Below are 25,777 nucleotides of genomic sequence, written 5' to 3'. Positions count from 1 at the left end.
GCAACTATAGCTCAGTAGATTTTCAAATAGTTATTTCTAGTTGGAACTAAAATACCGTCCAATCTAGATCCTATCGTCTCTTTTGCATGTATCTCTGTAAATTTCATGTTCAAGTCAGATGGTTCTTAGTGGTGATGTAGAAATAGTTAAATTGTAGGTCGCCTAAGAAATTGCAAATGTCTTTATTACCCTAGACCTTATGGTAACCCAACTGATAAGATTATGCTAGACTATCTGACGTTTTGACCGTGCACAAGGGTGGACCCTAGTACACTGGAGTGGGGGCATAGACCCCCACTCAAAATTCCAAATTCCATTTGTATTTATATTCTAAAGAAAAATGATTCAAATTCTGCATAATTGTACAAAGAATGTCCCTCTATGTCTGCCCCTGACCGTGCATAGGTAGCTTGGGCCTTGACAGTGAGCTTGAGGTCCTTCATCATCATGCTCATACCAACTATTATCTTCTTGTTGTAGACATTTCCTGTGTCACTGCAACTACAAAGAAAAGATACATATGAGCCATCGGGGTCATTAATATCGGTCATGCCAACCCCTCCTCCTCGCTTTCTGCGGCCAGTTTGATACTAGAAGGCGGAGGGGGCACCACATATCTATGTTTTGCAGTGTAAATTTGTCTATTTATGTTGGTCATGCGTAATCTAAAAAAAATGTTATGTTCATGCGTCTTTTGACGACTTCTCGATGTTAGAGGGATTATCGTACCATATAAAACTCACGACTTATATTCCCCTTGTAACGGGCATCGAGACCGACTCAGGGAGGGCTACTGAAAGTGTTTCGCATATTGTCAACTCTTGTTTCAGTAGATTATCATCTGACACTTGGCTAGGCTTAGCAATGATGACACCTATGACAGTGTCAAGTTTTTTTTAAAATGTGTCAAGTTTTTTTTGGTCGATGTTTTATGTTTCCTTCTTTTTGTTACGGTGTTTTCTTATAAAAAAAACAAACGACAAACAATAGTTTGACAAAATTCATTACAACGGGTGTGCTCTAGGTCATAATGCACTCACCTGATATTATGCATATATGTATTGGCGTGTGAAAACCTTTGATTAAGTTCATCTTGTGCAGGTTGGGTTTTCCGTGGGCTTTTCGCAGGAAAGAAGGATGAATATGGAGTTCGATACAACACATACAGTTTTACCTAGGTCTTTATTGTTGGTGTTTATCTCATGTACTCCCTCCGTCTATAAAAAGATGTTTTAATTTTGCCTAAATCTGCATATAATCTACATACTAAAACACGTTTAGATAGGTACATGGCTTGATAAAGTTAAGACATCTTTTATGAACAGGGCACATTATTTAACTGATTTAGCTGATGAATAAAGTAAAGTTGGATCAATTTTTGACCATTTGCTAAAATAATAAGTCCTCTGTCTCCAAAAATGTTTTTCTCGTGCCAAAAATGCATACGGCACCTGCAAGGCTGTACCACCAGCACACCTGGATCGCATCGCACTGCGCGGGCAGATCGCGACTGCTGCGGGAACTACCCCACACGCCCCCCCCTCTTCCCCACCGCGGATCTCTCCGGACTCCTCCACGCCCGACTCCACAAACCAACAGGCCAGGTCTCCCCTGCTGCCCGGCCGGCGTTGAAGCCAGTTGCGCCGCGCGACCAGATCCGGGTCCCCGGCGGAGGGATGACGGGGGCGGCGTCGCAGGCGTACGGGGAGGCGTGGTACTGGGACGAGCGGTACCGCAAGGAGGCCGGCCCCTTCGACTGGTACCAGAAGTACCCCGCCCTCGCGCCGCTGCTCCGCCTCTACGTGCGCCCGCACCAGCGCCTCCTGCTCGTCGGGTGCGGCAACTCCGGTGAGTACCACTCGCCCACGTGCCCTCGTGCCGGGATCGATCATCAGGGACGCTCGTCTGGGTTGACCCGCTCTAGTAGTGTTCAGCGCAAGCGCCGGCTCGTGTGATCTCTCTGTATCTCTCTCGAGATTGGTTGGATCCCCGAGAGACTGCTCACTGGATCGATCAACTGGAGTGCAATGTAGTGTAGCCGCCGGTCCTCTTCAGACCCTTTACATTTTTTGTAGAATGAACTGAAAATGCTTCATCGATCACAGTCACACGGTATTTGTTCAATTTTATGGCATGTGCGTGAGTTCATCTCAACATAGAGTAATCACTAGTCAGAGCAACTAGCATTTTTGGTGCACCATGAGAAACGGTGTACAGGGCTGCAGGCCTGCATCCTATGCAGTACCGTTCTTCAGAGTGGGTGGAACTGGTTAATACTACACATTAGGAATGGAGCGAGTCAATTTATTGTTCACTTGACTATCTAAGACAACCAGTGCCCTGACCCTGTGGCCTGTGCCCCACTCCCGGACTCCCCTAATGCAAATTATGTTGCACTGCACGCTCCTGCCCCAGTGTCACTCTCAATGCCTTGCTCAAAAAGCATGTGCAAAGTGACATGCCGTATGGGCTCCGGCTGCTTTATCAGTGCCACACCATAATGTCAGCAAAAGAGTACAGCTCTTGAAATGAGATTGTTAGATAGATACCCTGGCCACTCCACGCCCTCAGTGATGAAAGATAGTTACTACTTGATTTAACGAAATACTGATAAGTTCCTGCAGTATTTAAATTAATTTCTCTAGGCAAATTTTAATAATATTTGGATCCTAATTGAGACTCCGAGAATTTTTTGAAGTGGGTCTGGAATAGCAACAAGTGAAATGTGATGAATGACCTTAAACATCATGGGTCTCTTGGATCCACTTAGTTTCACTGCCTTGATTTCATGAGACCTATTGTTTCGTCTGACCTTTTTTTAGCATGGAAAGGGTGAGTTGCACTATCCATGATTATCTTTTCTATTCTGAGTGCTTGCTCTGTTGAAAGTTGGGCATAGGTAATGAAGAAATCACCTTTACCCTTTTGAAGCTGGAACACATAATATATCTGCACTGTGCATCTATTTTTGCCACAGCAAACTGGTTGAGATATTTTTAATCAATTTCTCGTGTAGTTTCATGCTATAGAATTAATCATTTTCAGACTTTAGATGTCAGTTATTGCATTGTTACCAGTGTATTTATTTTTGGTTACTTGATAGTACTTGTTTTCTAATCTACCATTGGATGTTGCAGTTTTTGGTGAAAACATGGTTGATGATGGTTACCAAGATGTCGTCAACATTGATATATCGTCAGTGGTGATTGAACAAATGAAGAAGAAATACCATGACAAGCCTCAACTGAAATGTATGCATTTTCTTCCCAACATTCTATCAAGAACACCTGCGGAGTATATACTTACTATTGTATTATTTTCCTACAATTTGCAGATACAAAGATGGATGTAAAGAACATGTCAGACTTTGAGTCTGGTTCATTTGATGCTGTTATCGACAAAGGTACCATGCCATGTAATACCTGCCAGCATTACAGAATATCTTTACATGCATATACAACATGGCGTTCTAAACTATTCTGTTGTTTGCAGGAACACTAGATTCTCTTATGGTGAGTCAATTTTTGCCAGGACACTTTGACATACGTTCTATGTGATACTCAGAGCCAGCTTTCTTGTATTGTAGTGCGGCCAAAATTCACAAGAGCATGCGATGAAGATGCTAAGGGAGGTCAACAGGTAAGAGTACATTGATATTTGTTTGAGATACTTCTCTTTATTTGACTATAGTTTCTTTGTCTTTCTTCTATCCGCAGAATTCTCAAGGATAATGGAATCTATATTATGGTAAATGATAGTATATTACCATTGTAACCTTTTGGTTTCCTTCTTGTGTCTATAAACTTCTTTGAGTGCCAAAATTCTGCAGATCACTTATGGGGATCCAAGTTATCGATTGCATCTCCTGAAGGACCTGCAACTTTGGACGGTAAAGCTTCATGTTATAGGTTAGTGGGTTTTGCCACCAGTTCAATTTAACCATGTCCCTGTGCGTGTACTTTTGACCATTTTGATATAATTTTAATTTTGTGGAGCTATAAAATAACACCATGTTGTCTGCTTATGACTTTGCAACCACAATGGACATAGCAGATAGGTGGGAGAGAAGTTCTAAACAGACGTGGGATCTGACGAAGCCATTGCCTTTACATGAGGATAGCACATCCATTATTGGCCTTCTGGGTCCAAAACCTGACGTTCACTATATTTATGTTTGTATAAAGGTTAGCCATCAGCAAGGTTGCCAGACTCATGTAAAACTTATTTCCTGAACTCTTCATATTACCAGTTACTCACTAACCTTGCTCTGCCATTGCAGGGCAATGACAGTCCGAGGGTAGGCTCGAAGGCTGTAGCCAATGAATCAGCCAACTGATTCCATCTTATAATCTTTTGCATCATCGTGTATAATCAGTGTAGTGAATAATGTAGGGAATATATTTTGTAACTCTAACTTGTGTCGCTGTTGGCAATAGTTTAGCAAAATTACAGATGGTGTGTTGCTTGTCCGGTTCCGGAATAGAAATATGTGATGTTTTCCTATCTTCTAGTTTGCTGCAAGTTTTGTGTTCGCCAAACAAAGTAACTACTAGGAATGTGGACATCTTGGAGAGAATGAACTAAATATATACAAGAAATCACTTTAGCCACACTATTTGGTCACAAAATCGTCAAGAAAAGACCCAGAGAACAATTGTATGAAACCACTAGAACAAATCGTCAGAAGAACGAGAACAAACGTATTAACTAACTAATGGCAAGACATGCACAAATCATTGGACGAAGAGCCGTCAATCCTTGTGCCACAAACAACATTAACTCCTCCCCGCCACGACCCAACTAAGACAAGAATGGAGTTCATAGACTTTTATTCAACACGACGACGTTCTCCATTACAAAATCTACCGTTGACGGTAGACAAACTTGACATGAAAAGTAGTATAAACTATATGGGAATTTCAATCCGAGATCCCCTCCTCATGCTGGTGCGAAATTCTTTGAAATCATCTTCTAAAACCCTACCATGTTGGTTTTCCTTCATACTTCCGGAGAAAAATACCAAATTTGCAAAAATCAAAATAACCTCTTAGGTTTTGAAGGGACACACACAAGATGTTTGTATTCCTCACAAGAGCTAAGAACCTAGCATCATTGAACATACTATAGCCAGTGACGCCTTTCACGTGGCAGGTTGTCGAACCACTGCTTTGTTGCCGACAATGTTCGAGATATTGTTAACTGGTAACTAGTCGGTTGGGCTAGGATAAACGATTAACCGGTTACTCGGCCAATGAACTGAATTTATCGATAGGCCATTAATCGGTAGAATACGTAGGAAACTGCTAACATAGTGCCAACATATACTTAAATTTTTAGGTACAATCCCATACTCCAATGCTCAAAGCATTGTAATATACCAAAATATACTACTATATGCATGTAAAAGGCATGGACAAGAGGTAAAAACACAAGTAATATACCAAAATATACCACTGTAGCCAAAAAATGGAATCTATTTAACCAGCTAGGCCCGATTAGTCGGTCTGACAGCCGATAAATCGGCTAGTCAAACTGTTTAATCGTCTGGACTAGTTAACTCACCGAATAGGTCCTTATCGTTTCGGTGACCCTTCGATTTACAGTTAATTGGCCAGTTAACTAAAATATCGGCCGACATTTGGAACAGTGGTCACCGAGCCCTCGAAGAAGATGAAGAAATGTATTAAACCGCCAAAACATGTGTGTCACTGATGGCAAGACAACCCAAGACATCATATGACAAACCATCGAATCAAGAGTCGTCAATCCATGTGAACAGTCGCAATGACCTGACTAAGACAATGATGGAAGCATAAGACTTTTACTCCACACGACTACGTCTCCACCTTTAGAAGCTATTATACTAAGGACACACAAATGTGACACTAAAAATTAGATGCCAAACCATCGAGTGACATGCTTGATAAGCAACCTCCCAAACCAGCCGGAGAGGGGAACCATGAGAGGGCACTAACTAGGAAGCGAGGCAGTTCGGTACCACTCCAACGTTCCAACTTCATGTCCCTCTGATAAAAAGGTGGAATTGTTTTGACCTAACCTTGCAAATTTTGTACATGGACAACACTATTTGATTTTCATTTCAGCGTCATTTAGATTTTCTTCCTTTATTCATCGTGCGAGTATGAGTCGATCGGACTCACGGAAAATCTGAATGATGTGAACGAAAAATCAAGTAGTAGCTGCAATGCAAACTAGCAAAGGTGATTCTCCCATGATTCACTTCAACGACGCAAAGCGGAAAAATAGAAGAATCCCTTGGTGGCTCGGATCCGCGTCCATTTCCAATCCGACGCCTCACGATTCGCCACGTCACCCTTTCTCCCCCACCTCCCCTCTGAAATCCCTCGTCCCCGTCCTCCCGTCCACCTCTAGCCGCCTCCCCACTCTCGCTTTCCTCTCCGCCGCGCGCGCGCGCTCCCGTCGCCGTCTCCATCCTCCCGGCCTGCTCCCTCTCTCTTCACCCAATGGAGGCTCTCTCCGGCGCCGCCGCCTCCTCCTCCCTCCTCCCGACCTTCCCCGCCTGCCAGCCGCCATCCCGCGTAGCGCTCCGCGCCCGCCCCTGCGGGCCCCTCCGCGCGGCCGGCGGCGGCGGCGGCGGGAGCAAGGACGAAGCCGTCAGGCCGAACGGGACTCCCTCCATCAAGGTACCAGTGCCTGCACGCTTACGTGAGGCAGAGCGAGAAGTGGCGGAGATTTTGTTTGGGTGTTGGTTTCTGTGACCTGTGAGTACTGAGTATCATGTACGTGGGTGTGGCCGTGTGGGTGCGGCAGCCTGGAACACTGGATTCCGAAGGAGATGTGATCTGTTGTGCTTAGGAGCTCTTTAGCTGTGTTAGATGCTGGAGTGGCTACTTATTCATGGGTTGCTCCATTTTGTTATTACGATAGCTATGACTAGGTTTCCAAGCTTGATGTGCTTGAAATAGGTCGGGGATATTGTTGGATGGCCTGGAGATAAACTTCCTTTTGTACCAAGCAACTGAGAACTTCCGAACTGTGAATTAATAGTTGAGAATCATGTCTGCTGATGCGGATTCACAAAGATGTTAACTACTCTATTTAGCTTCCTGTTGGTAACAAAATAAGATTATCTTTTGAATAATTAACTCATGTTTTCATGCCAAACTCCTTGTAGTGAATGAATTATTAGTTGAGAATCATGTCTGCGGATACGGATCCACAAAGATGTTATTTAGCTTCCTGTTGGTAAGAGAATAAGATTATCTTATAAAAAATTAACCCACCATGATCCTGTAGATATTCATGCCAAACTCTTTGTACTGAATGGGCGGTGTTCCTGCCATTCCTCATAAGATTAAAAAAAAGGAATAAGATGAAGCAGTTCATTTTGGTTCAATTTGCCTTTTGATTGGCCATACCTGTTTGTTTTGTACTAACTGCTGCTTAACATTGGAAGAGTGATTAATATCTTAGATTTACCTTTTGATCCATCAAGTGTCTTCCGTTTGTGCTAACCGCTGCTTAACAGTCCAAGAGCGATCCAAGTCTAAATGGAGCTCTCTCGCCGGTCACATCTGAAAAGCCGCACAAGACCGTATCAGCCAATACTACTCCTGACTCGAGCGGATCCAGAGCTGGCTTGTTCAGAACTCCTATTTCTGGTGGTGTGCAGAGCGCAACTTTTGCCCATGGTTTGCCTCCACCAGCTTTGGCTGTTCGCAATTTAATGGAACAGGTAGCTTCTGTTAGTTAGCCCGTTCTCTCGAGCTTCTTTTTGGTCTCTGGTGATGTCTTACTCCTGTCTTGCTCTACTTGCCAGGCGAGATTTGCTCATCTATGCACTGTCATGTCTGGCATGCATCATCGACGCGCTGGATACCCATTTGGTTCACTTGTTGATTTTGCTAATGACTCAATGGGCCGTAAGATTGACACTTGGTTACATTTTTTATAAAACTAATAATGCTGTGTTAGGTCTCATTATTAATTGTTTTGTGTTAATGTCTTGTGCAGACCCAATATTTTCTCTATCGCCGTTAGCAATCCACACAAGAAACTTGCTCTCCGATCCAAGATGCACACTTGTTGTCCAGGTATGAAGTTTGTCGGTACGTTTTACTGGAGTACAAAGGCTCCCTTCTTGCTAGAAATAGGATAACAGCATCTAGTTCTTTGTTACAGGTGCCTGGATGGAGTGGGCTGTCTAATGCGCGTGTCACGATATTTGGTGATGTCTACCCTTTGCCAGCTGAACAACAGGTTCCTATTTAGCTGCCTTTGTTCCTTGATAATTGATAGCACAGTCAGCTAGGTAACTTTTCTATGGATGAATGGCATTTCAATCATTAAGAATTTGGCTCCTCCTAATGCGTGAAAGCCATGTGTGGACTCAGATCTCTATAATGAATTGTCCATGTTAGTTAATTTTGTTGAAGTTGGTTTTTGGTCTTCCCCCTTTTCGGCTGCACTTCTCTCATGGCATCAACTTAAAAATATTAGTTGCTTTATCACCAATGCATGTCCATTAAGAGTGAATGAAGATTTATTCTTCCTTTGTGGTTGTAAAGAGTTTCATAAATTGATGGCCAATGCATGTATGATGTATCTGCCAGGAATGGGCTCATAAGCAATATGTAGCAAAACATCAACAGTGGGCATCTCAGCAGTGGGGAAATTTTTACTACTACAGGATGCAGAACATAAGGTCTGTGACTTAATTTTGGAGTTATGCTGTTCTACTATCGTTTACACATATGCACAGCTGGAAATATTCTCTCCTCTCTTTCGTTATAAAGAAAATTTTCCTACATGGATGCCTTTGTAAGTTGAGATCTGTGACAAACTATCTTCAATTATCAGTGACATATACTTCATTGGAGGCTTTGGCACTGTTGCATGGGTTGATGTGAAACAGTACGAAGTTATGCAACCTGACAAGATAGCAGTTGACGGTGGCGAACAAAGCTTAAAGGTAAAGCATACACCAAACCCTAATGACTTGTGGTATATAATATTAGCAGCAGATTAGCTGGGGCATCATATTAGTTACATTGCAGTACATGTAAATTAAAACCTCGACTACTTTTGATGGATGCTGTACATGTAGGAGTTGAATGCAATTTTCTCTAAACCACTTCGAGAGTTCATGTCCGCGGAAGGGGAGGTTGATGATGCTGCTCTTATATCAGTAGACAGCAAAGGAATAGACATACGGGTTCGCCAGGGGGCACAGGTAAACTTTGTGTGAGACTGCCTACCATCATTGTAGACTATCTTGGTGAGGAGGAACCTTTAACTTGTAATTTCTTCTGCACAGTTCAACATTCAGAGGCTTGCGTTTGATGTGCCGTACAAGGTGGAGACTCTAGAGGAGGCCAAGAGAGCACTGCATAAGATAATCAAGACAGGCAGCAAATAAAGTGAAGATCGCGTGCGACCGGCATTTGCTCAGTTTCTCCAGCACTACAAGCTTGTGTCGTGACCCCACAAAAATAATGAAGGATGATGTAATGTAGCATGCATGAGTGTGAAATAAGATGGGTATCTCTTACATAATGAGAATGTTTGTAGGAAGAAATTGCCAAATAGTGTACCCATATGCTTGTATTGCTTTAACTGTAGACTGTAGAGTAGACCATGCTGCTTGTGGAAACCGAACACTTTTGTCGGATGAGCTAGTCGTTGATTTCCGCATCTCAGCATACTATTTTGACTGAAAATCATTAGCATCTGGAATCACAAGTTTGATTGTGCTTATTCTAATGATATTTCTAAACTAAATCGTGCGGGTATTACACAAAATAAGTTTTACTTTTGGTTGTTCTGTTTGATTGAGTACAACTTCAGCAACACTTATTGATCTGAGGGAGTATATAATAATGTGATGTAGAAAAATAGCTATTTAAGCATAGGAAGAAGATCGGTTAAAGAAGCAAAAAAAACCTACCTTCTTCCTCCTTCCCTGGCCGGCCTTGCTAGTGCTAGGTTAAGATTTTAGTAGCCGTCTTTTTTTAGGAGGAATCAAGAGTTGGCACTAAGCTATTCAAAGTCAGCAATGGAAAGAGGAGGAGCCAGCCCATGGAGAAGAAGGGCTATTTATAGCCTTTCCCAATTTCTAGCTGTTGGCACATTTTTGGACCGGATATTCTGGTATAAGTGGGGGAAGATATTCTGGCCGCTCACAAATATACATGGTATATATAAAATATACATCGAGAACATCCAGGGGACGGATATTTGTTTAACACCGGAAATTCCGGTGTGCCAGGACTGATAATACAAACACCTGGTCTATCTAAAAACATTGCCAACTCGAGCTAGGAAACTTCGATGAAGATGAATCCAAATTTGTTGGAAACATTAAGAACTGGCAAGGGAGAATTAACCACGAGTTTAAAGGTGGAACCCCCATACAAGGAAGAACCACTAAAGACTCCAAAATCGAAAACCCAATGAGCTTTTCATACCAAATCTTTTTTCAGTGAACTAAATAAAGCTTATCATCAAAGTAACCACAAACTCTGAATCCTCAAATGGACAAGATCCAAATAAAAAGGAAAAAAATATGATGCAAATATGCAGCGGTTCGAGCTCTCTTCGAATGATACGATCAAGATAGTACGACAAATTATGCTATAAAACGGTCACCCAACACCACGAGACTGGTAAAATAGAAACCCTATTAATACGAAACTTTATCCGTGTGCATTTTCCCTCGAGCTTGATGATGACGATCTTGTCCGCTTCAAGATGGAACGTCTTTCTCGATTGTGCTGGCTTGGTGAAGTCTTTCTGGTTGCCTCCTCCCCATACTCTACTATGGTAGATCCTCTTTTTAGACATATCTTTACATATCCATGATCACCATAATTCCATAAAGACAACAAGCTTCAAGCAATTTTTTCTTCATTATGTTGATGCCTTGAAGGTACACATGAGAGTTCACTTCTTCTTCAAGACATGCTTCCAATAGGCTCAACCCTCACATGGCCATTTGGATCATTACTTAAACATCTTGGCCATCACTTCATCTTATTCATGTTTCAACCTTGACGTCAACAAAATTTTCAAGAGTTGCTCATAGATGAATTCTATAAATATAACTCAATGCAAACATTAGTCTGTATAGATTGTCATTAATTACCAAAATCACACGTGAAACTCCATGCATTTTCAGGTTCATTGTGGTAGAACCGGCCCGCAAAGGTTCAAGTGGCCTGGCATGGGATCACAATTACCTAGAATTTAAATGTGAATTTATTGAAGGGTAGGTGATGCGTCCGTCGATCCAAGACGCTCATGGTGACATTGTCAACCTAAAGGTATAGCAACTCAGTGTCTTGAAGGTGCTCATAGGGGTGAGTGTACTTGTGTCTATGAGTATATGCGTATGTTTTGTGTTTCAAGAGAAACATGTTGTGGAGCTTAATTTGAAAATAAGACACAATTTGTAGAGCTTAAGTATGTTCGGTCGGTGTCCAAATTAGCTCCCACTGCCTTTATAGTGAGTAAAGGGTTTTTTTTTTTTGTAACCATGGATTTTGGTTATGGAAAGATGAAAATTGTAGATCATAAATACACGTATGTTCGTTTGGTGTCCAAAGTGAGTAGCTCCCTTTGCAGATTCGTATCAAATGACTAGTAAGCAAAGAAAGGCACATGATCATTTACCAAAAAGTTGGCAAGGAAATTCTTGCCCAACGTTGGTTGGGCAAAATGTGGCGTCAACCAAACATAGGCAGAAAGTTTCCTGGTACTCTTGCAAGAATTAGCCTCTTACTGAGACAAACATACTTTGCAAATCGTTAACCTCCTGACAAGAACATGGTACTAGGGTGATTTCTAGAAGGAAAATAAAGACGAAGCCCACTGAGCAAAGTCCGTATCCCAGTCGAAAAAGGCGTCGCGTCATCGTGACAGGTGGGTCCCACCGATCAGCCTCACAGAGGCGGGTCAAATAGGCCCCACACATCATATTTTCTTCGTTTTCTCTTTTTTTTCAGCCCACCCCGTCTCCCTCTTCCCCTTCCCTCCGACACGACCCGAGCCGGGAGATCCTCCAGCCCAGATCAACCCGCCTAGGGCCACCCAACCCACCCACCACCATGGCCGAGGTCGCCGGGGCCTCCAACTCCCCTCCCCCATCCGCCTCCGGCGGCAGCGGCGACCGCAAGCGCGGCCGCTCCTCGCCCGTGCTCCCGCCGCCGCCCCCCGGCGCCCCCCCGCCGGGCGCGCAGAACAAGAGGCAGCGCCCAGAGGGAGGCGGGTTCGACCGGCGCCGCCTCGGCGGCGGCGGGCAGGACGACAGGAGGTGAGACCGTGAGAGCCCTTGGAAAGTTCGGTACTAGCAAATCAGAGCTCGCTTGGATCCTTGTTTGTTTGCTGTCTGTCGAGATCGCTCCTTGCTCGCTCGAAATCGTGGTCTTAGATTGCGTTAGAAGAACTATTGAGGTGTAGTATTCAGGACTTGCAGCGATGACGATGCATGCTGCTAACTGTGGTTTCAAAATCGGGGCTAAGCGGGCGAAGGGGCCGAGTATCGTTATGTTTCCGCAGTTGCTAGGTTTTCCCACTCGAAGCACATCGCTTCCCCATACTGTACCTTTGAGAGTTTTCTGTGGTTCCAATATTTAGTTTCTGATGAATACAAACAACACCATGAACATCCTTAGGTACCTCTATACATACTGACTGGGTTTACTAGTTAATTTTACTGGCTGTGCTTTGTTTTGATTGGGAAACTGCTATTCGTCAAATTAACGAGCATAAACGAATGAATTTATCTGATGGTTAGGGTGTGTCTACCAGTGTCTCGTTTTGTCCTTGCAAGTTGCTTTGAGCGCTGCTGTACCTGCAATTCTAAAACTGTTGAGCTTTGTTTCCCAGGTTCGGGAATGATCATGGTGGCCAGGGTCGACACAGCAACCGTGGACCAGGTATGCATTAATGGAGGAGGGGTTGTGCAGTATTATTCACTAGTTATCGTTTGGTACAAACCCTGTTAGATTTCAAACCCACTAATTATCATTTGGTACAAACCCTGTTAGATTTTAAACCCACTAATTATCATTTGGTACAAACCCTGTTAGATTTTAAACCCACTAATTATCATTTGGTACAAACCCTGTTAGATGTAAACCCTAGTAGTTCCAATTAGATTGGAAGTCTAGCTCAAGGTCATTTGTCTCGTGATTTACATGATTGACCTGATCTTTGTCAAGACTTTTGAGCAAGCAATACTTAATGTAGTCATTGAACTGAACACTGAAACAAAGCAAAGTCAGGTCATGCTTTTGTACTGTTCATCCTAAAAGACTAGCAAACTGTGAAGAGAAGTCAATTAAAAAATGTGTCAGGATATATATGGACGTGATTCTTTGTTAATGATGTGCATTTTCGTTTGCTTCCAAAATTTTATATAGATTGGCATGATTCTGGGCGTGGTGGATGGAACGAAGGCTCGGGCAACTCTCGTAGGTACGTATTTATACCCTCCATTGCAAAATGTAAGGTGCCCAATCATGCCAAGGGTTGGGTTAGGCCACAATCGGTCGTGCAACGCAAAAGCCACTTAATTCAATTTGTATTCAAATGCATTTTCTAAAAATGCAATTATGTGTCAAATAACTCTCATTTTACTTGTCTAGTCGCTGGTTAGATTTAAATCTTCGGACACAGTCGCCTTACATTTTGCAAGGGAGTGATTTTTCTATAACTTCCATTTTGTATATGGTGCACGTTCAAAGTAGTTAAGTGCTTAATTATGCCTACTAAGATGAAATAATTACGAGACTGGTTACATGCTTTGCATTCTGTTTCTTTACAAATTTCAGTACCTCTTTAGTCTTAGTTGGTTCATAAGAGCAACTGAGCTTGTCATACTTTGGAGTAGAAAGATTTCAGTATACGGCATGCACTTGGAGTACTTTTGTGCAAGCATTATAATGAAAAATATTACTGTCTATGCATAACCTGAACTAAATACTAGTCAATATTGAGTGATAAAAGGAGCAGCCATTGCTGCAAACCATCTGATGTAATACACACTTATGTAAAGTTTCTTGATTCACTTTGAGTAGTAGAAAAGGATGCAGTCATCATGAATCTCTTGGACAGCTGTGTATGATTCTATGATTTGTGTAAAGGGATATGGTTACTTGCTTTCGTTTGACAAAGTTTTATGAATATAAGTAAACATTTCCAGAAGTCGATAGGCTAGACAAAACAAGTACACCATCTCATTCAAATATAAACAGCACTATCTTGTGCCTAATTAGCCGTCCCCCTTTGTTTAAAGAGGGTCAACTGTGATCATGTTTTTGAAATTATAGAAACTAATTTGGATATTGTGGGTGAAATCAGCCGATGAGTAAACTACAGGGATGACTAATGCTTATTTTTCCTTGGATATATTTGTTAGTACTTGTGATTCCTTTTCCTTATACTGACACGACAGACATCGATGCTCTACAGGGAAGGCCTGATGTCTTACAAGCAGTTCATGCAGGAGCTTGAAGATGATGTTTCACCTGTTGAAGCTCAACGCAGGTGTTCTATGCTGAATCATTTTTCTTTCTGGCAGACTTATATTTCAACTACAACATCAATCTCTCTTAAATGTGATAAAAGTATAATTCTGTTGTGCACAGTGTACTTTCAGTATGGTTGATGTGAAATATAATTTGACATTTCCGCTCATTCTACTAATCTTAGATATGAGGAGTACAAGTCAGAGTACATTTCAACTCAGAAGAAAGCTTACTTTGCCCTTCATAAGAATGACGATTGGTAATACCTTTTCTTGGATTACATCCTTTTGATGTGCCATGTAATGACCAATTTTCTTCAGAACATTTTACTGATCCACTTCTTGGTTTTGTTGTAGGTTGAGAAACAAGTACCATCCTACTAACCTTGAATCCGTTATGGAAAGGTTTGCCATTAACTTAATATACTTGCACTATAATGTAGTGAGCTATCTTATGACGAGTCCATTTAAGTGGTAATTATATTATCTTCTGTTTCATGAGCAGAAGGAATGAACTTGCAAGAGCTACTGCAAATGAATTCTTCCAAGATTTGCAAAGTGGAAGTTTGGACGTGTAAGATGCTAATCCTCCTTCACGGCCCACGGCTTCCTACTACCCCCCCTCCCCCTTTGGAAGTGAGTGTGTTTCACCTTGTATTTTTCCCACCATGCAGTGGTCCAGGATTAACGAGTTCTGCAGCGCACAAATCTGGAAATAATGACGTGAATGCCAATGGAAAAAAGGGGAAGTTTGGAAAGGGTCCTGATGATTTATACTATTCTGCTCCTAAGGCTCATCCAGTTAGTTCTGAGCCTCGAAGAATTAGCATTGACATTGATCAAGCTCAAGCTCTCATCTGTAAACTTGATTCTGAGAAGGGTGTTGAGAACAATGTTCTATCTAGTAGTGATGACGACAAAGCAGACCGGGGATCACATGGTTCAATGGGACCAATTGTGATAATACGGGGCGCATCTACTGTGAAGGGTCTTGAGGGTGTTGAGCTGCTGGACACTCTTGTCACCTATTTGTGGCGTATCCATGGTGTGGATTATTATGGCATGTCTGAGACAAATGAGCCGAAAGGCCTAAGGCATGTGAAAGCAGACTCAAGGACGTATGATGGGGCTAGCTCAAATACAGCTGAATGGGAGGAGAAACTTGATTCATTCTGGCAAGACAGGATTCAAGGTCAGGATCCATTGGAAATATTGAAAGCAAAGGAGAAGATCGATGTAGCTGCTAGTGAAGTGTTAGATCCATATGTGAGGAAAATAAGGGATGAGAAGTATGGATGGAAATATGGTTGTGGAGCCAAGGGCTGCACAAAGCTTTTCCATGCTTCTGAATTTGTCACGAAGCATCTCAAACTCAAGCATACTGATTTTGTGGTGGAGCTGACTTCAAAAGTGAGAGAGGATATTTATTTTGAGAACTATATGAAGTATGTCTTCTGCATATTCGTCCCTTTCTAGTGAACTTATTTTTCACATTGCAAAACGATGATGTGGTATTTTATCTTGAATGCAGTGATCCCAAGGCGCCTGGGGGAACGCCGATCATGCAACAATCTGCTCCAGTAAGTCTCATTGCGTTCTGTATATTCACTTGCAAATTGGCAGCAATTTTAGTTCATGTCTATTTGCTTGTATTTTGCCAATTTTACAGAGGGAAAAGGGCAGACATCGGCCTCCAATTGAGAGTCGGCTGAGAGATGAACGTGGCCAAAGATTTGACAAAAATGCTGATTCATCAAACCATGATGGATCCAGTGAAAACCCTGACGATCCAATGTATGATTCTTATGGTGATCCGGCTGTGAATGGTGACTTTCCAGCAGATGCTCCTCCAATGCTGGTGCCTGTGCCTGGTGCTGGGTAAGTTCGCAACTTCCTTTTATTTTTTGCACAAGGATATACTCATTGTTGTTTCATTCTCATTGCAGCCCACTAGGACCTTTTATCCCTGCACCACCGGAGGTTGCAATGCGTATGTTGAGGGAGCAGGGCGGGCCACCACCTTTTGAACCAGCTGCTGGTCCACGTCCTAGGAAAGCAGGAAGGGGTGGTGGTCCCCCAATGGGTGGTCCATCACCAATGCTCAATGCTCCTTTTCCTCCGATGCATGATCCTCGTATGCAAGATCCCCGTAAAATACGAAGGTTAATACTTAAATCTCAATCCCATAGCTCCTGTGTCTCCTAGGCGGTCCTTGCCAAAGAATATAACTAAATTGGTTTCGACATTCTGATACATTGTTAGCAAAAAGTCTGCTGAATTTTGAATAGTAGTATAATCACTATCCCTGGAATTAGGGGTGGGCAGAAAATCCATGACTAAAAACCGAACTTAAAAGACCTAGACCGAACCCGAAAAGACAGATACCGGAAAGACCGATAAAAAAATTGGGTAGCTGATTTTATAGACCGAATTTAGTTTGGTCAATTCGCTCATTAGTTCCCACTAACCGAATAGACCGAACTGACCAAACTTTACATGAGACCGCCCCAATCTCCAGAACTTTGTGAGCTACATCAACTGTGGTATTTTTGTATGTTGATCAAACTGCTATGGCGTGGTTTTGTTTTTTGTTTTGTATTGTTGAATGCTTTATTCCTACGAATTGATAATAATATATGCATTATAAATGCCTAAAATACAGCTGAAATGCTCCCATTTTTTACGAAACAATGTCACAGTTTTGTGTTGACAACATCACCACACTGTTCGGTCATGACCGAACCTGAATTATTAGGTACCTGAATTTGTCGGGTAGTAAAACTAACAAGTATATTTTGGTCTTCATTTGTAGAGGACTGAATTTTAAATAGACTGAAATACAAAGAACGAATTGTCGGTCATGACCGAACGCCCACCCCTACCTGGAATTTTCCTTGAGATCATTATGTTCTTCAACATGTTGATGTCCATATTATGATATGCCTTGCTACCTCATTTGAGGCGATCAACAATTATTTTTGGAACCATTCGGAGTCCGTGTTCCTTAGAAAATATGACCAACATCACAAAGGGTTGCATTAAATTAAGCATCTGCAGTTTGAACCATTGTGAACCGTGTTCCCTGCTACTATTTCCATGTTAGAGAATGTTTTTTTGTTTGCAAAGCAGTTGCCCTGTACACATTTCATTGTTACACATGTCGTTTCACTTTCGGTTTAAAGATCACTTGTTCACTACTGCATGTCAGGGTTACAGATTTTATGCTTTTGAGTGACCAGTGTCCCTTATCATTAGAACATATAAACATTGTTCCTTGTAGACATGGTTATCAGTATCCAGTTTCAAGTTAGCACTGCCTCCAGATCCTGATTCTCTTTCACTCTTTCACATATTTCCACTGTGCTTTGCAGCTATCAAGATCTCGACGCTCCTGGAGATGAAGTGACAGTTTTGGACTATCGGAGCCTGTAGACGTGTCGCTGTACGATCCTTGACTCTTGGAAACCTTGGGCTATGTCATCACCATGACAAGACCTCGCCCATCCTTAGATTCACCGTGGAGGAACACGGACAAGGCGTTATGTTTCTTGAGCTATGTTATACTTTTCGGTGCTTCTCAAATGAACCACATGAAACTGAAGAAACTGGAAAGACTGGTGCGTGCGTGTGTGTATTTCAAGCAGGATTTATAGCGCTTCATTTTTCCCCACCTAGTTAGCACAGGTCCGCTGCAAGCTAGCTTGCTGTATCCAGAACTCCACTGTGTTAGTCAGTCTTGTAACTTATACACGCAAATGGTTGGTAGATGTAACCCCGTGGTCTGAATTTCTTCCGATACGTTCCAGCCTGTTATGTTTCAGACTGATCTATGAACCATGTGCTTCTAAAATGGGATCTCGTCGTGTCCTAGTGTGACTGACCACATACTATCGTGGGATATCATCTGACTGCCAGACTTGAGACTTGAGAGTCAGTCCACGGATCGATTTCCACTCGTCCTCGTCAGCGACGGGTCACTGGGGCTGCACTAGTGAGCGTGTAGTGTGTAGACCAGATTCTCGGAGACCAGGGAGAAGCAAAGCGATGTGTACTAGTACGGCGTATGCAAAGTACAAAATAGCGACGTAGACTTCGTCGTTTCCTTGTGTACTTCCCAGGCTCTTTTTTTTTTGAACAACCCCAGGCTCTCTTCTTACTTTACTTCACTGTAGTTTGAAGTGGGTCTCCAATGGATGGAGCTGTCTATCGGGGAAAGGGCAACGGATTCCACGTTCCTAGACGACGGATTCCTGTTGGAAGGTGACAAGTAGCCCGTGACTAGTTGCCCACCACAGTAGCCACTTGACCTGGCCGGATCCATCGTAGCCAGCAGCCTAGTGGCACAGCTAGCGTCGCGACCCTGGAGCTTGAAGAGTAGCATTGGCTACAAAGGTGATGCAAGGGACAACTGTGTCTCCGGTTTGAGTTAAAATCTAATGGTCCGTCTACAGTTTTTTTTTTTGTGCGTGTGTGTCTAGTAAGGGTGTGTTTGGTAGCCTGTGCCTACCCAACAATTCTCATCTCAACAAAGATTTTTAGCCATACCCATGTTTGTTAGCCCGGGTTACCACAGATGGGCTATGCCCACCTCATACAAAAAATGCCCCTCAGCCTAGCCCGTTGTGAAGCTCAAATCGAGCTTCACAACCCAGCCAAGCTAAATCCATCCCGCAATCCACCTCATGGGCCCACAAACGCACCCCCAGACTCTCTCCTGTGCCCCTCATTTGCTCCCGAACGAACGGATCGTTCCGTTCTCTCTTCTGGCCTCAGGCCGCCGTCGCCCCCTCCCCTGGCCGACCAACGTCTTCCTGGCCTCAGGCCGCCGTCCACCGCCGCTCTCCTGGCCTCCGGCCGCCGTCGCCCCCCTCCCCTGGCCGACCACGGACGCCGCTCGGCCGCCCACGGACGCCGCCGCCGCCGCGAGCGAGCTCAAGTCCGCCGCCCCTCCCCATGGCCGCCACCGGCCGCGGCCGCCTCCCCGGCCGCTTCCCGCCGCGGCACTGCGGACGGCTGCTCTTCCGCTGGCCGCCGGCCGGCCGCCTCACACCACCAGTCTGCAGATCAAGCTCAAGGAGATCACAGAGGACCCGATTGCTTTTTATTTAATATGTTTTAGGACCTATTTGCAAAAAGCTGCACCTTTTTGCAAAAAAATAATTTGTCAAATAAAGAATATGGAATGAGTGTGTATTTTATATACTTACATAAAACTAACTTTGTTCAAATATTAAATTAGTGCTAAAAATTAATTGAAGTTGTATCCTCACTATCTCATCTCATACATGTGCTACCAAACAACATCTCATCTCAGCTCATACATGTGCTATCAAACAACATCTCATCTCATCTCAACTTGGTTGAGATCATCATGTATGAGAAGAGATAGCTATTCTCGATTGACACGGGCTACCAAACACACCCTAACACTGGTAGAAAAAGAGGCTTCCGTCCAGCCCCATTAGTCGCGAAAGTATAGGAACCGCGACTAACGGAGTCTTTAGTCGCGGTTCGGGAGGAGAACCGCGACTAAAGGCCTGGGCCCGAGGCGCTCGGTGGCCAGCCGGTGGACGGGAGGAGCTTTAGTCGCGGTTGGCCCGGCCAACCGCGACTAAAGGTGCCCGAATGCCTTTAGTCGTGGTTGGCCGAGCCAACCGCGACTAAAGCCCCACCCCTATATATACCGTTCAGCCCACGACACTTAGCCATTTGGTGCCACTTCTCTTCACAAACTTCACAAGGGGGTGTAGGTTTGCTTTTGGCTCCTCTTATGCACACAAAGTGTTTGATGAAATGCCCCAAGAGCATGAAACAAACATGATATGAAGTGCCGGAGCCACACTTGAGCTTTCTCATTTATTTTTTCCTCCTCGATCGCGGTTAGCAACTTGAACCTTTCATATATATGTGTCATTGATAAAATATGCATGTGTGTAGTTCATTGTTTAATTTCTATTGTTTGTAGCTAGTTAATTAGTTTAACAAATGCATGATGGTTAATTATATATTTTATATTGTAATAATGCAGATGAATCGGCAATGGATGTACGGTAACCGACTCTCCGGCGAGTTCACTACGGGTTTGAAAGATTTCCTCGTAGTGGCTAATGCGAACAAACAGAAGGGTTTTGTTATCTGTCCATGTGTTGACTGTAAGAATCAGAAGGGTTACTCTTCCTCAAGAGAAGTTCACCTGCACCTGCTTCGGCACGGTTTCATGCCAAGCTATAATTGTTGGACCAAGCATGGAGAAAGAGGGGTTATAATGGAAGAAGATGAAGAAGAGGATGATTTCATCGATGAAAACTATCTTGATCATTTCGGTGATACTTTCATGGAGGATGCTGAAGGTGAAGGGGAAGGTGAAGGGGAAGGTGAAGGGGAAGGTGAAGGGGAAGGTGAAGAAGAGGCACGTGATGAGCCCGCTGATGATCTTGGTCGGACCATTGCTGATGCACGGAGAAGCTGCGAACGCGAAAAGGAGAGGGAGAATTTGGATCGCATGTTAGAGGATCACAAAAAGTCGCCGTACCCGGTATGCGATAATGGTCCGAAAAAGCTAGGCTGCACACTCTGGATTTGCTTGAAATGGAAGGCACGGGCAGGTGTAGCCGACTCGGCATTTGAAGACTTGCTGAAAATGTTGAAGAATATGTTTCCAAAGAATAACGAGTTGCCCGCCGGTACGTACGAAGCAAAGAAGGTTGTCCGCCCTCTAGGTTTAGAGGTTCGAAGATACATGCATGCATCAACGATCGCATCCTCTACCGTGGTGAATACGAGAATTTGAATGAATGCCCGGTATGCACTCGCATTGCGTTATAAGATCGGAGGCGATGACCCTAGTGACGATGTTGAGGGCCGGAAACCCGGGAAGAGGGTTCCCGCCAAGGTGATGTGGTATGCTCCTATAATACCACGGTTGGAAACGTCCGTTCGGGAACAAAGAGCATGACAAGTTGTTGCGATGGCACAAAGAGGACCGTAAGTCGGACGGGGAGTTGAGACACCCCGCGGATGGAACGCAATGGAGAAAGATCGACGGGGAGTTCAAAGATTTTGCAGCTGACGCAAGGAACATAAGATTTGGTCTAAGTACGGATGGCATGAATCCTTTTGGCGAGCGAGCTCCGGCCATAGCACACGGCCCGTGACTCTATGCATCTACAACCTTCCTCCTTGGTTGTGCATGAAGCGGAAGTTCATTATGATGCCGGTGCTCATCCAAGGTCCGAAGCAACCCGGCAACGACATCGATGTGTACCTAAGGCCATTAGTTGATGAACTTTTACGGTTGTGGGGCAGACTCGGTGTCCGTGTGTGGGATGAGCACAAAGAAGAGGAATTTGACCTACGAGCGTTGCTTTTCGTAACCATCAACGATTGGCTCGCTCTTAGTAACCTTTCGGGACTCGTCAAATAAGGGATACAATGCATGCACGCACTTGCTTACATGAGGCCGAAAGTGTACATTTGCCAAATTGTAAGAAGAACGTGTACCTTGGGCATCGTCGATTTCTTCCGAAAATTCATCCGAGTAAGAAAGAAAGGCAAGCATTACAACAGCAAGGCAGATCACCGGCCGAAGCTCGCGAACGCACTCGGTGCTGAGGTATTTGATATGGTCAAGGATTTGAAAGTCATCTTTGGAAAGGGTCCTGGCGGACAATCAGTTCCGAAGGGAGCTGACGGGCACGCAGCCATGTGGAAGAAGAAATCTATATTCTGGGAGCTAGAATATTGGAAAGTCCTAGATGTCCGCTCTGCAATCGACGTGATGCATGTTACGAAGAATATTTGCGTGAACCTCCTAAGCTTCTTGGGCGTGTATGGGAAGACAAATGATACAAAGGAAGCACGGCAGGACCGAGCAACGTTTGAAAGACCCCGATGACCGGCATCCGGAATGGTTTCAAGGTCGTGCCGGCTACGCTCCGACCAAAGAAGAGAAGATCATCTTTTTTGAATGCCCGAGCGGTACGAAGGTCCCGTCCGGATTCTCGTCCAATATAAAGGGAATAATAAACATGGCGGAGAAAAAGTTCCAAAACCCGAAGTCTCACGACCGCCACGTGATTATGACGCAATTGCTTCCGATTGCTTTGAGGGGCTCCTCGTCGGAAAATGTTCGAGTAGCCATTGTGAAGCTATGTGCATTCCTCAATGCAATCTCTCGGAAGGTAATCAATCCGAAGTTCTACCACGGTTACGGAACGATGTGGTCCAATGTCTTGTCGGTTTCGAGTTGGTGTTCCCACCATCCTTCTTCAATATTATGACGCACCTCCTGGTTCACCTAGTCGAAGAGATTTCCATTCTCGGTCCCGTATTTCTACACAATATGTTCCCCTTCGAGAGGTTCATGGGAGTATTAAAGAAATATGTTCGTAACCGTGCTAGGCCGGAAGGAAGCATCGCCAAGGGCTATGGAAATGAGGAGGTAATTGAGTTTTGTGTTGACTTTGTTCCCGACCTTAAGCCGATTGGTCTTCCTCGATCGCGGCACGAGGGGAGACTAAGTGGAAAAGGCACGATCGAAAGGAAATCAACGATATGTATGGACGGCCATTCTATGACTGAAGCACACCACACGCTTCGACCAATTCCAGCTTGGTGGCTCCGTACTTTGAGAAACACAAGAATATTTTACGCTCGGACAACCCGGGAAGCCCGAATCCTGGATTAGGAAGGCCCACATGGAGACTTTCGGCAGTTGGTTGAGAAAACATTTAATGAATGACGATGATGTTGTAGATCAGTTGTACATGTTGGCCAAGACACCATCTTCGACTATAACGACTTTCCAAGGGTACAAGATAAATGGGAATACATTTTACACGATCACCCAAGACAAAAAGAGCACCAACCAAAACAGTGGTGTCTGCTTTGATGCAGCAACCGAGAATGGGCAAAAGGTCACATATTATGGTTACATAGAGGAGATATGGGAACTTGACTATGGACCCTCCTTTAAGGTCCCTTTGTTCCGGGCAAATGGTTCAAGCTAACAGGAGGTGGGGTAAAGGTGGACCAAGCAATACGGAATGACAATGGTGGATTTCAACAATCTTGGTTACCTTGACGAACCATTCGTCCTAGCGAAAGATGTCGCTCGGGTTTTCTATGTGAAGGACATGAGTAGCAAACCGAGGAAACGGAAAGATAAGAAAACGATCAGTACATCATGCGATGATCCAAAGCGCCACATTGTTCTTTCAGGGAAAAGAAACATCGTGGGAGTGGAGAACAAGACAGACATGTCAGAAGATTATAATATGTTTGCTGAAATTCCGCCCTTCAAAGTGAACACCGACCCAAGCATTAAGTTAAATGATGAGGATGCTCCATGGATACGGCACAATCGTAAGCAAGCAGGGACACAAGGGAAGAAATGATGTGTAATAATTTAATGTACCAAACTTTATTGAATGGATCATGTGAATTATATTACCCATGATGTGTTTGGTGTCCATTTTCGAATGATTCGATTGATTCGAGAAACCACACTGATGATACATGAAATTTGGAGTGATTTAGTCATACTCCTGCCTAGGCGTATAATATGCATACTCGTAGTCTTCATAGCCGCCGCCGTTGTACTGGTAATCGTCGCCTTCTAAGTTGCCGCCGTCGTCGTCGCTGCTGTCGTCGGGCGGCGCTCGTGGCTCGAACTGAGGGTAGCGCAGGCGGGGGATATCGCCGGTCGTGATGTAGTCCATGACGCTCTGCAGAGTCCGGCCGTACCACCATAGCCGACGGCCGGCCTCGTGGAAGTTCCCAGGAGGCAGACCATCCTCCTCATACCTGGCGAGCGCCCTCTCACGCCGATTGATGAAGAAGGCGTCCCAAGTATGCTGGTTATCGGGATGCCAGCGGGGATTCATCCGCTGCTCCGGCGTGAGGTCGAGGTAGTAGTGGTTCGTGATGGCCGCCCGACGCGCAGTACCCTGAGGGACGGGAGGGACCGGCACGCCGCCGGCGCTTAGGCTCCAGCAGGCGGGGACGCGGTAGCCCGGTGGGCAAGGGTAGTTCGAGGCGCAAAGCTCCTCCACCTGCTGGTAGGTTAGAGTGGGTGCGGTGGAAGCCATGAGAGAGTGATGAGAGATCGTAGAGATGTGATAATGCTGGCCAAGCCGGGCTACATATATGTAGTGAGAAATGGCGGGAAAAATGGGAGCGGGAAGACAGGAGGCGGGAAGAAAGTGGCGGGAAGAAAGAGGCGGGAAGAAATTGGCGGGAAGAAAGAGGCGGGAAGACAGGGAAGAAATGGCGGGAAGAAGAGGAATCCAGAGCTGGTCATCTAATCTTTAGTCCCGGCTGGTGGGTGCAACCGGGACTAAAGGTGGTTTTGTATTATCTAATAAAACTGTCGGTGGGATAAGGACGTCTGGGTAAGCTTTAGTCCCGGCTGGTGGGTGCAACCGGGACTAAAGGTGGTTTTTGTGTCATCTATGAAAACTGTCGGTGGGATAAGGATGTTTGGTTAAGCTTTAGTCCCGGCTGGAGGGTGCAACCGTGACTAAAGCTGTCGACAGGATAAGAACGCGTGGGTGGACGCACTGCTGATGACCCACAAGTATAGGGGGTGTATCGTAGTATCTTCGATAAGTAAGAATGTCGATCCCAACGAGGAGCAGAAGGTGTTGATCCTCCACCTGCTGGTAGGTTAGAGTGGGTGGGGTGGCCAGAGAGAGTGAGAGATTACAGGGAATGTGATAGCTGCTGGCCAATGGGAGCTGCATATATGTAGTGGCATGTAGGCATCAGACGGGAAGACGGGAGGCGGGAAGAAAGTGGTGGGAAGAAAGTGGCGGGAAGAAAGTGGCGGGAAAGAGTGGCGGGGGAAGAAAGGGGCGGGAAGAAGGGGCGGCAGGAAAACAGAGAAGAAATGGCTTGAGAAAAAAGAAATCAGCTAGTGTCTAATCTTTAATTGGCCTAAGTGAATTCAGCTTGGGACTAAGTGATTTCTATATAATAAAGCTATAGTCAGTGAGATGGACATTTGATGGCTTTAGTCCCCGGGTGGTGGGTGCAGGACTAAAGGTGGTTTTGTGTCATCTATGGCCGTGGTGGATGAGGATGTTTGGGTAAGCTTTAGTCCCGGGTGGAGGGTGCAACCGCGACTAAAGCTGTCGGCGGGATAGAGCGCGTGGGTGGGCTCCCACACTAAGTAATCCCAAATATACAGTACCAGCCTGGGAAAGAACAGTAAAAGCCCATCCCGACGGCGCCGTGCCTATAAAAGGAGCATCGATACGCCTTGGCAAG

General features: G+C 44.5%; 3 protein-coding genes across 4 annotated transcripts; all 3 read left to right on the top strand.

The window, feature by feature from the left end:
• The first annotated feature begins 1,637 nt into the window (after positions 1 to 1,637).
• LOC124678630 (EEF1A lysine methyltransferase 4-like) lies at positions 1,638 to 4,503 on the top strand. Of its 2 annotated transcripts, none has more exons than XM_047214492.1 (9): positions 1,638 to 1,848; positions 3,138 to 3,251; positions 3,335 to 3,403; positions 3,493 to 3,512; positions 3,587 to 3,639; positions 3,717 to 3,747; positions 3,830 to 3,908; positions 4,051 to 4,184; positions 4,280 to 4,503. In XM_047214492.1, the coding sequence occupies exons 1-9, from the start codon at positions 1,677 to 1,679 to the stop codon at positions 4,334 to 4,336; spliced, it is 729 nt and encodes a 242-aa protein (XP_047070448.1). In that variant the 5' UTR covers positions 1,638 to 1,676; the 3' UTR covers positions 4,337 to 4,503. The 2 variants fall into 2 exon arrangements, with proteins under 2 accessions (XP_047070448.1, XP_047070456.1); XM_047214500.1 differs by having other exon boundaries at positions 1,647 to 1,848; positions 4,054 to 4,184.
• A 1,929-nt stretch (positions 4,504 to 6,432) lies between these two features.
• Positions 6,433 to 9,675, top strand: LOC124702339. Its single transcript, XM_047234501.1, has 9 exons — positions 6,433 to 6,665; positions 7,511 to 7,717; positions 7,802 to 7,904; positions 7,996 to 8,075; positions 8,164 to 8,241; positions 8,595 to 8,686; positions 8,842 to 8,953; positions 9,089 to 9,214; positions 9,299 to 9,675. Exons 1-9 carry the CDS (start codon positions 6,486 to 6,488, stop codon positions 9,398 to 9,400), a joined length of 1,080 nt encoding a protein of 359 aa, XP_047090457.1. The 5' UTR covers positions 6,433 to 6,485; the 3' UTR covers positions 9,401 to 9,675.
• A 2,327-nt stretch (positions 9,676 to 12,002) lies between these two features.
• LOC124702241 (serrate RNA effector molecule-like) lies at positions 12,003 to 18,359 on the top strand. Its single transcript, XM_047234399.1, has 12 exons — positions 12,003 to 12,292; positions 12,868 to 12,917; positions 13,404 to 13,458; positions 14,455 to 14,529; positions 14,695 to 14,769; positions 14,867 to 14,914; positions 15,015 to 15,083; positions 15,184 to 15,954; positions 16,041 to 16,089; positions 16,179 to 16,387; positions 16,456 to 16,671; positions 17,881 to 18,359. The coding sequence occupies exons 1-12, from the start codon at positions 12,087 to 12,089 to the stop codon at positions 17,939 to 17,941; spliced, it is 1,884 nt and encodes a 627-aa protein (XP_047090355.1). The 5' UTR covers positions 12,003 to 12,086; the 3' UTR covers positions 17,942 to 18,359.
• The last annotated feature ends 7,418 nt before the right edge of the window (positions 18,360 to 25,777 follow it).

This window comes from Lolium rigidum, chromosome 1 (assembly GCF_022539505.1).
Source record: "Lolium rigidum isolate FL_2022 chromosome 1, APGP_CSIRO_Lrig_0.1, whole genome shotgun sequence".
Lineage (NCBI taxonomy): Eukaryota > Viridiplantae > Streptophyta > Magnoliopsida > Poales > Poaceae > Lolium > Lolium rigidum.
The sequence above is the reverse complement of the archived record's forward strand: the minus strand, read 5'-3'. Positions and strand labels throughout refer to the sequence as shown.

What these genes read in the sequence shown, in the direction of transcription:
- LOC124678630 (XM_047214492.1), top strand. Translation starts at nt 1,677, where the DNA reads ATGACGGGGGCGGCGTCGCAGGCGTACGGGGAGGCGTGGTACTGGGAC. An exon ending in ATGCTAAGGGAGGTCAACAG is followed by an intron (nt 3,640 to 3,716) that starts GTAAGAGTACAT and finishes TTCTATCCGCAG; the next exon opens with AATTCTCAAGGATAATGGAA. An exon ending in ATATTTATGTTTGTATAAAG is followed by an intron (nt 4,185 to 4,279) that starts GTTAGCCATCAG and finishes CTGCCATTGCAG; the next exon opens with GGCAATGACAGTCCGAGGGT.
- LOC124702339 (XM_047234501.1), top strand. Translation starts at nt 6,486, where the DNA reads ATGGAGGCTCTCTCCGGCGCCGCCGCCTCCTCCTCCCTCCTCCCGACC. An exon ending in TGCTAATGACTCAATGGGCC is followed by an intron (nt 7,905 to 7,995) that starts GTAAGATTGACA and finishes TGTCTTGTGCAG; the next exon opens with ACCCAATATTTTCTCTATCG. An exon ending in CTTTGCCAGCTGAACAACAG is followed by an intron (nt 8,242 to 8,594) that starts GTTCCTATTTAG and finishes TGTATCTGCCAG; the next exon opens with GAATGGGCTCATAAGCAATA.
- LOC124702241 (XM_047234399.1), top strand. Translation starts at nt 12,087, where the DNA reads ATGGCCGAGGTCGCCGGGGCCTCCAACTCCCCTCCCCCATCCGCCTCC. An exon ending in ACACAGCAACCGTGGACCAG is followed by an intron (nt 12,918 to 13,403) that starts GTATGCATTAAT and finishes AATTTTATATAG; the next exon opens with ATTGGCATGATTCTGGGCGT. An exon ending in TCATGCAACAATCTGCTCCA is followed by an intron (nt 16,090 to 16,178) that starts GTAAGTCTCATT and finishes CCAATTTTACAG; the next exon opens with AGGGAAAAGGGCAGACATCG.